Here is a 13,117-nt window from a genome sequence, read left to right as displayed (position 1 = left end):
GATCCGTGTTAAGGAAAGAATGAATGGGGCCATGTATTGTGAGATTTTGAGCCAAAACCTCCTTCCATCAGTGAGAGGTTTGAATGGTTGACCAAATACTTATTTTCCACCTTAATTTACAAATAAGTTCTTTAAAATTCCTACAATGTGAATTCCTGGATTTTTTTTTTTCACATTCTGTCCCTCACAGTTGAAGTGTACCTATGATGAAAATTACAGACCTCCGTCATCATTTTAAGTGGGAGAACTTGCACAATCGGTGGCTGACTAAATACTTTTTTGCCCCACTGTATATATACAGTATATGTATATACCGTATTAACACATATACTGTATATATACAGTATATGTATATACCGTATTAACACATTTAAGTTGTTTATTTCATTAGTTTAAATTTTTTATTTGACACCCTTATATATATATAATTTATTATATACATTGATTTAAAGTACAAAATTCTATAAAATAAACTCTGGTCTGTGCATTGTACCTGTCAAACTAATGGATACAAATGAAAACAGTGAAAAAGACTAGAATATTTGTTATATTTATATATAATATTTGATAAACAATGTTTTATAAAAATTGTATTATGTTATTAATATGATTATAATATGTTTTAAAATAATATATTCCGTGATCTATATTTATCATTTTTATTTTTAAATAGGTATGCTATTTTCCATCTGTTTATCTTGGCAATGGCAAAGTGACAGCAGGTTAAAATACTCCTAGTGATTCTTTTTGGACGTAATTGGTTAAGGGGAGTGTATCTCAATGCAGCTCTGAGCAGGGGTGGAGGTGTCAGGCTGGAGTCAACCCTCGATTCAACAAAACAGGCGAGCAGGCTGGGAATCTTAGCGTTTCAGCCAAGAGGAAGGGAATACAGATTTACCTTGTCCTCAAATGTATTGAGTATTTAAAAGAAACTTATTACTGGTATCCAATATCATTTTAGAAGTTTTTGTCATGAATGTCTTACAGTTACGAGAAATACTTCCTGGTGTGTTCCCTCACCCACAACGGCAAGAACCTGTTCAAGCCGGTCCAGTCCAAGAGAGTGGGAACGTACAAGAACTACTTCTACAACATCAAATGGGATGAGCTGTAAGTGACACTTCCATCCATTTTCTTCGTGTGTGTCACGTCCCCTTCACTGACGTTGTCACTCGGTCCCAGCATCAACTTCCCCATCGCAGTGGCAGTGCTCCCTTTGGAGTCCATCCTCAGCCTGACTCTGTATGCCGTGCTCAACCAGAACGCCGGAGGCTCTCCGGACTCCAACAAGCAGAGGAAGGCCCCAGAGATGTTGGGAAAAGTGTCCATGCCACTCTTTGACTTCAGACGGTAAAAAAAAATCACAGCATGAATGACACTTCATTCAGGTGTCACGATTGCAACTGTTTTTCAAAGCGGCTGTTCCTGGCGGGCTGTGCCTCACAGGGTTCTTGCCAGCGACACCAGGCTACTGTGTTTGTGGACCTCCACCCAGTGCGCTGCTCCTGCTGCCGGCTCCACCAGTGGCCGCAAGAAGATGCCTGCAGAGCGGATCGTGCTGCAGGTAGTATTTACTGTCAGTACTTTGAGAGTACTTTAGTGATCCGTAGAAACCACTCACTATGTTTCCATGCACTAATATTATTCTGATTTCTCAAATAGTTTGTTTTTTGTGTGTTTTCACACGTACGTGTGAAGTCAAAGTTGTCATGAACTTTCATACCTGCCAACAACCACGGTTGAGTACGGTTTTTGACAATCCATTTCGGTTTACGGCTGCTGTGGTAAAAACTACGGTTTTCCGTTAAAAATGATAAAACTTACAAATTCTTTAAAAAAATATGTATTCGTGAACTCGCGAAAGAACCGTATCGTAGCAAATACAACCGACAGTGCTGATAACTTCCTGTTGAGCGTTTCCGTATGCTGTGCGAAAGGCTATTTATAGCTCCTCCGCCAAATACTAGGCACCAAATCGCAATTGTTCTCAACTGAATTGACGGTCATTGAATCAGCTGGAGAAAAATCTCATACGACTCTTAAACCCAAAAGAAAATTACAGTTAGTCCGTGAAGAATATTCCAAAGCCTATTCAGGAATAATTATCTTTTTAAGAAAAGGGGAAAATTACGCGAAATGCATTTTACGCTGCAGCAATGTTGGGATCGAAGAAAAGAGTTGTCGCTTTTATCACAGAAATATCTGGTAAGTACGGAAATATGTACTAAAACTGAATTATTTAGTAAATGCATAATTTCCTCTCACTTATTTTATAACTAACATAAATACTCTTTTAAAATCAGAGGTCAATCATTTTTTGTGTTTTTCAATTTTAATTATCAGAAAATAATGTTATTTCCATAGAGTGACATGTTAAAATATTGCAACATGATTAGTATTTTTTATTAATTATTTTTATTTGAAACAACAGCAATTAAATAAATAAAAAATCATAGTTTTGAAGACATCTATGATGATAACCTATAAACATTCAAATAATCGAATAGAAATTAGATATATGTTCTTCAAGCTGAGATTATTACAATTCAGCCTGCATAGATTAATTATGATAACACAGTAAGTTGATTAATAATTGAATTCCACATGCTCAGGCAAGGATAAAACATTCTCTATAAATTACATAGTTACTGAAAAATAAAATGCATCATTATCTATCATTGTTATCCCACAGGTACTGAAATAGTCATTTCATTCTTTTCTTTCAGAAAAATCAGATTTCCGAAATGTTTATTTAGTTCTAACATACATCCATGTTAGGGATACAATAGCTAACCGCTAACAGCAAGCTACCGCTTCTGAATGGAAACATATGTCGTGGGTGGATCTTCACAGACCTCGACTGTGACAATACCAAGTACAAGAACCGTGTATATTCGATACTCCAATGATTACGTCGATATTTTTTAGTATCACAAAATATTTGATCCTGGACACAGGAGAACTGTAATTATGACCAATTTATGATCCTGTAACTACTTGATATTGGATTGATACCAACATTTGTATTATCACCTATAACCAATGTTAAGTATCCAAACAACAGAACAATAAGTACTTATTACATTTTAACAGAAGTATAGATAGAACACGGTAAAACAGAAAGTAAGCAGATATTGACAGTAAATGAACAAGTGGTTTAATAATCTATTATAATTTTGACAAAATAATAGAATGTGAAATGACACAATATGTAATTGCATACATCAACAGCCAAATTAGGAGCCTTTGTTTGCTTATTTACTACTAAAAGACAAGTTGTTTAGTATGTATGTTCAACATCTTATTTAATGCCAAGATTGTTGTTTGATTGCAATAAAAAACAATATGTTTAATGTATCATAAGATTTTCTGTTAAAATAAAGGTAATTTAAAAAACATTTTTTTGGTCCCTTTTATTTTTGAAAAGTATCGAAATACATTTTAGTATTGGGACAACCTTACCGTGAATAGTAGGATTGTTATTGTTGAAGGGAAAAGTGAACGTTGTGACGCGTCTGTGAAATTGATGCGCCGCTGTATGGTAAAAATGATCAAAATACAAAAATATTACGTTTTAACAGATGTGCCTGTTTACTACATTACATATATACCTATATCATGTATATAAAACGTTGATGGATGTTTTTTAGAGCAACTTCAATCAACTTCATTGTTAGCTGTTTTTTGCTAGCGCTTAAAATTTGGAATGCATAAAAAAATGAAAAACGTGTTATCTTGCATAAGGATTGTGAATGATAGGCAAAATAAAATCAAATAAAAAGTGCAGTTTCCCTTTAATGGAAACCAAATTTCTGGTTTTGCATTGGCCATTATTACTGAATGTGACCTGTTTGGAACTCTTACTTGTCGCCAACAGGTGGATTTTCCGAAGTCGACGCTAGATGTTTTGTATGTGGGCCCTCAGGAGGCTCCCAGCCCAGAGCCCAACAAACTGGAGGAGCTTGACCCTGACCTGAGACGCAAGCTGGAGAAAATCTGCAGCCGTGCATCTAATTTCGGGTAAAATTAATATTAAACAGTGGTGCCAATTGGTTTCGATGACGCACCTTGAAAAACTTGTATTGCCAAACAGTGAAATAATTTAAATAATTGCTTACACCAGCAAGAAAAGCAAAATGCTGCAAATGCCAAAAATACACAAACCCCCAAAGCAACTCATGAAAGAAATGCTTCCTGACTAACTTATGTTTAGTTCTGTGAACTTTCTCTCATGCAGTTGTTTTAGAGGGAGTGTGTGTTTTTATTTTAAGCGTTAGTTTTTGATGCCACCGCAATCATTTGATTGGCACATTTTCTTTGTTACATGAGTTTTTGCATTTCTTTGTTTGGTCAAAGCCAAGTATCCGCCCTGTTGCCTAGAACCATGCAACTCCACTGGCACCGGAGCACAGAGCGCTCTCTTATCGGGCCCTCGCCGCCCTCGTCCTGTTCTTTCCCATTTTTGTCTCCGGCCCCGTGTGGGCACAGGGCTTGTTGAGCTGCTTTTGTGTGCTCCCTTTGTATTTTGGTGCTCGCTGGATCCCCGGAGAGCTACATATTATTTATACAGGGAGGTCAGCTGCGAACCACAAAAAAAAGCAAAAACAGTAAGAATCCGTTGCATATTAAAAGACCATTGCTGAAAAATGATTACAAACTTGAAAACGTACTTAATGTTAATCTCCAAAAGTCCCTAATATCACCAGAAGTCACTAGTTGTATCACCAGTTTCTTTTTTGATAAAGATCTGATCCCTCTTGTGACGTATTTTTATTCTCTGGCAGACTAGGGGTGTCATGTATTAAAAAAAATGGCGTAGGCTTAAATTTAGAAAACAACATACGTTAAAAAAAAAAAAAGGTTCAGATGTATTAAAGTGTGAGCAAGCACATTTCTATGTTACATCCCAATTGATCACAGATGTTTGATTAGCTGGGCACGCGCAGGCCACGCCCCATTATAAATACACTAAGCATATTGAAAGTAATCCTGTGCCTCAGATCTACACATTCTATCTAATCAGAATTTTAGTAGGAATCAGTAGGAGAAAAAGCTGAAATGGTCCAACTAATATTTAATAATATACTTAATCAACTTATAGGGGACGGCGTGGCGCAGTGGTAGAGTGGCCGTGCGCAACCCGAGGGTCCTTGGTTCAATCCCCACCTAGTACCAACCTCGTCACGTCCGTTGTGTCCTGAGCAAGACACTTCACCCTTGCTCCTGATGGGTGCTGGTTAGCGCCTTGCATGGCAGCTCCCTCCATCAGTGTGTGAATGTGTGTGTGAATGGGTAAATGTGGAAGTAGTGTCAAAGCGCTTTGAGTACCTTGAAGGTAGAAAAGCGCAATACAAGTACAACCTATTTATTTATTTATTTTATAACCTATAACACACAACTTTAACAATATCAATATGGCCCCCGCAAACGTTGACTTGTTACTATGCGTCCCTTGGTGGAAAAAGTTTGGACATCACTGGGCTGAAGTATCAAAAGTGTCGATATTTTGTTTTGAGAATCGATGCTAAACCATAAAGATCTGGTATCAATAATCATATAACACTGCACATCATTATGGCAGCTACAGTTTTGATGTTAAAGGTCCTAAAAAAAATTTGGAAGTGTCCGGCGGGCCGAATTAAAAATTTCATTTAATCTTTGCTATGAAAAAGGGCAAGTCCATGGAGCCCCAGGTGTATAAGAAGTGGCTTTACGATGCGTAGCGCCACCTTCTGTAACAAGTTGTTAAGACAACTTCCACAGACAAATCCCATTTATATTGTGTTTTATGAGTGACGAGGAACAGGAAGCGTCTTCAATGCACCTTCCTCCGCAGGCTGAAGCGGGCCGACCACCAGCTCCTCTGGGACCACCGCCTCAACTGTCGGAGGGATCACCCCAGCAGCCTCCCCAAGGTGCTGGCCAGCGCGCCCAGCTGGGACTGGGCCAGCATGGCTCACATCCACGCCCTGTTGCACCACTGGCCCCCGCTGCCCACCGTCACCGCACTGGAGCTGCTCGACTCCAAGTATGTCTCCCACGCCGGCGCGTGTGTCGCACTGCTTGGTTTGAAGTTACCAATTGACCCCTACGTGCAGGTTTGCGGATACCGAGGTGAGGCGGGTGGCCGTCAGCTGGATCGAGGACAGCAGCGACGACGAGCTGGCAGACTACCTGCCGCAATTAGTGCAGGTGCAGCCACTGACTGGCATGCAGACACACAAACACGCTTGGCACTTGGGGCCTCTTAATGAGCTGCGTGGTTGTTGTCGTCCCCTTGCAGGCTTTAAAGTTTGAGTGTCACCTCAAGAGCGCCCTCGTCTTGCTGCTGCTGTCGCGAGCGCTCGGCAACATCAACATCGCGCACTACCTCTACTGGTGAGCAGATACAAATTACTTTTGTGGTCCTCATCTGATGTTGGGAATGTCAGGTTATGAACTTTTCTTACCAAGGTTATTCTGACCAAAATTATCACAAATATCATTATTATTGCAGTACTTTTAAATTTGCTCAGTATTTTGGGAAAAACACAAAACACATTCAAAATGTATACAAAGTTTCACACCTTGAAAATAAGGTTGTTGTTTTTTCACTTGAAAACCAATTCAAGTAATATAATGAATTGTACCCGCCAGAAGAAATCACACAAAATCAGACACTATTTTTAACTTTTATTACCAATCTTATGATAACAAACGACACAATTCGAACAGGTTTGACCTCTAATGCCAACACTTTATTCTCTGCGCTTCGCCGGACTCACAACAACACTTCCTCATTCTCCCCCAATCAACTTTCAGGCACAGGCGGTGTGTTTGTAAACATGAGAAAATACATTAAAAAACCATTAACATTAACTGGTCGTTACAGTATGAATTTATATACATATAACCTATTTGCGCACTATTGACAAGTGACGTAAACAAAACTCGACCACCGAAAATACTTTGATTAACGAAACCGGATGTTAACAAAATGCACGCCATTGTCTGGAGCATTGTCAGCATGTCTGCAATGTTGACGTAACTTTTAATATATGCCAGATATAGCCGCAGACAGCCATCTACAAAATGTGCAAATATTAAGAGAACAGTGGCAGCTTTTAGGAAAGAAAGTCAAACTGGAGTAAAAACGTGAAGCAAATGTGACGTCATGCTCGCTACAGCCTCTTTAGTCAGGGACATCGAGGGACAGCAGTAGAGTCTCTAAATATGACTACTTTTTTATAATAAAACCATAAAATGATGCTGGATTTGTTGCTCGTTGTTTTTTATGAAGAAATAGTTAAAAGTTCCTAGACACTTGAAAAAATACAATAAGCAGCCACAATTGAAAATATGTCAAAACGATTAAAAAATATGTGTTAATACTAATTAATAATAACAAATATGTTTTTAAAAATATATGTATACATTTTTTCACCAAATACAGCAAATTTTGCTAATTACTCGGTCACAGTGACCTCGCCCATAGCCACGCCCATAACCATGCCTTCACCACCACAGGTATCTTGGCTGTTTGGGGCAGGGTTCTGCAACCTGCGCCTCTGCCCTTGGTCCCTTTAGCTTGCCTTTGACACAAAATGTCAATGAATAATGGCTATTTAATTTTTATTAATTTGATTTAGTTAGTTTATTTTAATTTGTTATTTGAAGAGTTCTGTGATCTTGTAATATAAAAATAAAACGTATGTTAATATTTTGTCGATCAAAATGTGTAACACACCCCCTAATCCAGTGGTTCTCAACTTTTTTTCAGTGATGTACCCCCTGTGAACATTTATTTTAATTCAAGTACCCTCTAATCAGAGCAAATCGTTTTTGGTTGAAAAAAAGAGATAAAGAAGTAAAATACAGCACTATGTCATCAGTTTCTGATTGATTAAATTGTATAACAGTGCAAAATATTACTCATTTGTAGTGGTCTTTCTTGAACTATTTAGAAAAAAATATATAAAATAACTAAAGACTTGTTGAAAAATAAACAAGTGATTCAATTATAAATAAAGATTTCTACACATAGAAGTAATCATCAACTTAAAATGCCCTCTTTGGGGATTGTAATAGAGATCCATCTAGATTCACGAACTTAATTCTAAACATTTCTTCACAAAAAAAGAAATCTTAAACATCAATAATAATGGAACATGTCCACAAAAAAATCTAGCTGTCAACACTGAATATTGCATTGTTGCATTTCTTTTCACAGTTTATGAAGTATTATTCAATAAATGTATTTATAAAGGATTTTTGAATTGTTGCTATTTTTAGAATATTTAATATTTGGCATACCTACAAGTACCCCAAAGGGTACGCATACCCCCATTTGACACTGCCCTAAACAATGCAACTGCTTTTGTTACCAAGTAATTGTATTGTTTTTTTAGCGGTTTACAATTGACGTATAATGCAACATTTAATGCTTTATGGACAGATTAATTTGCCTCCACTGTTGACGATGGTTAATGTGTGTGCTTCATATGTGGGGATAAAATAGCAAACAACCAAAGAAAATCAATTGTTGAAGACATTTCCAGAACAAACACACAGAATTTTAGAAAATATACCCAGCTGGAGATGACCGTAAAACAGCAGTTTTGGAACTGCTGTGGAAGGCTGATCAGAGCAAATAAACTTGAGTCGTTTTCTTTCCAGAGTTTGATTTCGTTAAGGCTAGTTTATAAGTGTAGTGAAACCATGAGAGCCTTTATCGTCATTTTAGGGATCAAACAAAGTTTGCGGCTCCCACTGCGTTTTATTTGGCGGGAAATGGCTCAAATGGCTCTTGGTATTGTGAAGGTTGCCCACCCTTGCGAGTCTTGGGCAAAGCCTGTGTATGTATGAACCTCAAGTGGAATATTGAATGTGCATATGAAAGCAACACTGTACATGTTCTGGCTTTTGGATGCAGATAGGTTATTGTACTTTGTACAGTAAATATGAATACATGAATAGAGGTATAGTTATTAAAACGCGTCAGCATCAGCGATCCTGTTCTGTCTCCTTGTAATGTTTGTCTGCTCTTGAATGGGACTGTGCCAAAAATCAGATTTTCCCCTCGGGAATTAATAAAGTACTGCTGATTGAGATTCTGAAAAATTATAATAAATCTTAAATGCTATAAATGCTATTATTTTTGAGAATTGTACCCTAAATTAACCGAGTCATACATTAAGGGGTACTGTTTTACCCCTAGTTAATATTAAAAAAAAGTATGTTATGAGCTTTCCAGTGTACCTAATGTTTTGTCCGGTGGGTGCACTTCACTTTAGTCATGTTTCAGCATGCCTGTAAACAAATTAAAGCTATTTTTCACGTATTTATTTATTTTTGTCTTTTGATAACTCTTTTTATTGTTCATGTGACTTTTTCTTTCTTCTTTTCTTGGTCTCTGGCAGCCTGTTGTCATGTTTTGCTATGTTTTGTGTTAATACTTTTCTTTATTTTAATATATATGCAGATACCGTTCTCCTTTATTTCACGCTGCAAAACAAATATACCTTTGGGCACAAATAAAGTCACCTTGAACCTTGTGTGCGTGTCGTTTGCAGGTTGCTCAAAGACGCCGTGCAGGATGCTGTGTCGGGGCGCCGTTACGAGCGCGTGCTCGGCGCCCTGCTGTGTCTGTGCGGCGGCAAACTGAGGGCCGAGCTGGAGAAACAAACTCAGCTGGTCACGCTGCTCGGGGCCGTGGCCGAAAGGGTGAGACAGGCCGGAGGGTCCACAAGACAGGTCAGTGTGCGTCCTCCGACGATTGCTCTGCATTCAGAACGTATTGTTGCTCTCAAACACATTTCTCGTGAGTTCATCATGGGATTGTGTGTGTGTGGGTGTGTGTGTGTGTGTGTGTGTGTGTGTGTGTGTGTGTGTGTGTGTGTTTTCAGGTGGCTCTTCAGGAGGGCCTTGAAAGTGTTCAGAACTTTTTCAAGAGAAATAGCTGTCGGCTGCCTCTCTTCCCCAGTTTGGTGGCCAAAGAGCTAAACGTCAAGGTAACACACAGGGTGAAGGTTATCTCTCCTTTTATGTGATGTGCAGCGTTTAAAGCTCTCGGCCCATTTCATTTTATATTCCGAACACAAAATGAAACACAGCGTCACATCAGAAAAATTACGAACTGTTTGCTTTGGAAACAATTACACAAAGATGAGTTATTTGCATACATAATATGTACATTATACCAATTTTCATAATATCGTATTTCCCGCACCCATTACATTTTAAAAGGAAAAAATATTTTTCCATTTATTAGCCGCACCAGACTATAAGCCACAGATATGTACATCACAGGCCAAAAGTTTGGACACACCTTCTCATTCAATGCGTTTTCTTTATTTTCATGACTATTTACAGACCCCGTTTCAGTATAAGTTGGGAAATTGTGTTAGATGTAAATATAAACAGAATACAGTGATTTGCAAATCAAATTCAACCCATATTCAGTTGAATATGCTATAAAGACAACATAGTTGATGTTCAAACTCATAAACATTTTTTTTTTTGCAAATAATCATTAACTTTAGAATTTGATGCCAGCAACACGTGACAAAGAAGTTAGGAAAGGTGACAATAAATACTGATAAGGTTGAGGAATGCTCACCAAACACTTATTTGGAACATCCCACAGGTGTGCAGGCTAATTGGGAACAGGTGGGTACCATGATTGGGTATAAAAACAGCTTACCAAAAAATGCTCAGTCTTTCACAAGAAAGGATGGGCCAGGTATACCCCTTTGTCTACAACTGTGTGAGCAAATAGTCAAACAGTTTAAGAACAACGTTTCTCAAAGTGCAATTGCAAGAAATTTAGGGATTTCAACATCTACGGTCCATAATATCATCAAAAGGTTCAAAGAATCTGGAGAAATCACTCCACGTAAGCGGCATGGCTGGAAACCAACATTGAGTGACCGTGACCTTCGATCCCTCAGACAGCACTGTATCAAAAACTAACTTCAATCTCTAAAGGATATCACCACATGGGCTCAGGAACACTTCAGAAAACCACTGTCACTAAATACAGTTGGTCGCTACATCTGTAAGTGCAAGTTAAAGCTCTACTGTGCAAAGCCAAAGCCATTAATCAACAACATCCAGAAACACCGCCGGCTTCTCTGGGCCCGAGATCATCTAAGATGGACTGATGCAAAGTGGAAAAGTGTTCTCTGGTCTGACGAGTCCACATGTCAAATTGTTTTTGGAAATATTCGACATAGTGTCATCCGGATCAATGGGGAAGCGAACCATCCAGACTGTTATCGACAGAAAGTTCAAAAGCCAGCATCTGTGGAGGTATGGGGGTGCATTAGTTCCCAAGGCATGGGTAATTTACACATCCGTGAAGGCACCATTAATGCTGAAAGGTACATACAGGTTTTGGAATAACATATGCTGCCATCTAAGCAACATTTTTTTCATGGACGCTCCTGCTTATTTCAGCAAGACAATGCCCAGCCACATTCAGCACATGTTACAACAGCGTGGCTTTAGTGCGGGTACTTTCCTGGCCCGCCTGCAGTCCAGACCTGTCTTCCATCGAAATTGTGTGGTGCATTATGAAGCGTGAAATACGACAGCGGAGACCCCGGACTGTTGAACAACTGCAGCTCTACATAAAACAAGAATGGGAAAAAATTCCACTTTCAACGCTTCAACTATAAGTTTCCTCAGTTCCCAAACGTTTATTGAGGGTTGTTAAAAGAAAAGGTGATGTAACACAGTGGTGAACATGGCCTTTCCCAACTACTTTGTCGCATGTTGCAGCCATGAAATTCTAAGTTAATTATTATTTGCAATAAAAATTTAAATGTATGAGTTTGAACATCAAATATCTTGTCTTTGTAGTGCATTCAACTGAATATGGGTTGAAAAGGATTTGCAAATCATTGTATTCCATTTATATTTACATCTAACACAATTTCCCAACTCAAATGGAAACGGGGTTTGTACATTGTAGGCATCAAAACTTTGAATGAACACGTGGAGTTATGTACTTCACAAAAACAGGTGAAATAACTGAAAACATGTTTAATATTATAGTTTCCTCAAAATAGACATCCTATGCTCTTGATTACTGCTTTGCACACTCTTGACATTCTCTCGATGAGCTTCAAAAGGTGAAATGGTTTTCACTTCACAGGTGTGATTGAAGCTCATCAGGAAAATGCCAAGATGTGTGCAAAGCAGCAATCAGAGCAATTTTGAAGAAAATAGAATATAAAACATGTTTTCGGTAATTTCGCCATTTATTGTCAAGTACATAACTCCACGTATTCATTCATAGTTTTGATGTAGTGACAATCTACAATGTAAAAAGTCATGAAAATAAAGAGAGTGCAGTGAATGAGAAAATGTGTCCAAACTTTTGGCCTGTACTGTACGTTGTGAAATGAGTTATTACCACAGAAGGATTTTCTAAATGTTTATATACATGCTACAATAAACAAATACAAACGAATCAGAAGTCATCGTCATGGACCCACTAACTGCGGAAGCTAGCTCTCCAATCAGTTAAACAGACTCAATAACTCCACGATGACGTTTTGGTGAATTTACTGAGGAATTTCTGATGGTAGCTTCATTGCATTACGATAGCACATACAAATATGCATGAAAACACTACTAAAGACATCACTTATGGGATGGTTTAGTAAGTATGAATTGTTTTAGTTGTATTGTAAAACTGACAAACGTTGCTTTGACTAATGAATTAAGATTCCATACGAGCAGAACGCTATGGACGGCTTGAAGACTGGACGACACTCTACTTAGGTTTGAAAGCACTTAATGGAAGGACACTGCAGCAGTTGAAAATAAGGTTATAAGGTTAATGTTTTTTTTTTATCTTGAAAACAAATTAAAGTAATATAATGTATTGTAGCTCCTATAAGAAATCACTCAAAGTCCGACACTATTTTTAACATTTATTACCAATCTTATGATAACAAACGGCAAGATTCCAACAGGTTTTACCTCTAATGCCAACAATTTCGTCTCTGCGCTTCCCCGGACACACAACAACACTTCCTCATTCTCCCCCAATCAGCTTTCAGGCACGGACGGTGTGTTTGAAACGTGGGAAAAACAGACATCAAATCCCGGCCACACAAACCTAAAACAT

General features: G+C 38.2%; 1 protein-coding gene across 1 annotated transcript in view; it reads left to right on the top strand.

Moving 5' to 3' along the window:
* The window catches only part of pik3c2a (phosphatidylinositol-4-phosphate 3-kinase, catalytic subunit type 2 alpha), a 98,040-nt gene that overhangs the window by 68,572 nt on the left and 16,351 nt on the right, over positions 1-13,117 (top strand). The window contains exons 12-20 of the mRNA XM_061894502.1: positions 988-1,110; positions 1,183-1,350; positions 1,447-1,564; positions 3,878-4,020; positions 5,837-6,028; positions 6,099-6,192; positions 6,284-6,378; positions 9,552-9,732; positions 9,885-9,989. Coding sequence (XP_061750486.1) covers positions 988-1,110; positions 1,183-1,350; positions 1,447-1,564; positions 3,878-4,020; positions 5,837-6,028; positions 6,099-6,192; positions 6,284-6,378; positions 9,552-9,732; positions 9,885-9,989 — 1,219 coding nt within the window. The remainder of the gene's footprint in view (positions 1-987; positions 1,111-1,182; positions 1,351-1,446; positions 1,565-3,877; positions 4,021-5,836; positions 6,029-6,098; positions 6,193-6,283; positions 6,379-9,551; positions 9,733-9,884; positions 9,990-13,117) is intronic.

Source organism: Nerophis ophidion, linkage group LG03 (assembly GCF_033978795.1).
Source record: "Nerophis ophidion isolate RoL-2023_Sa linkage group LG03, RoL_Noph_v1.0, whole genome shotgun sequence".
In the NCBI taxonomy this organism is placed as follows: Eukaryota; Metazoa; Chordata; class Actinopteri; order Syngnathiformes; family Syngnathidae; genus Nerophis; species Nerophis ophidion.
This window is presented reverse-complemented; position numbering and strand designations above follow the sequence as displayed.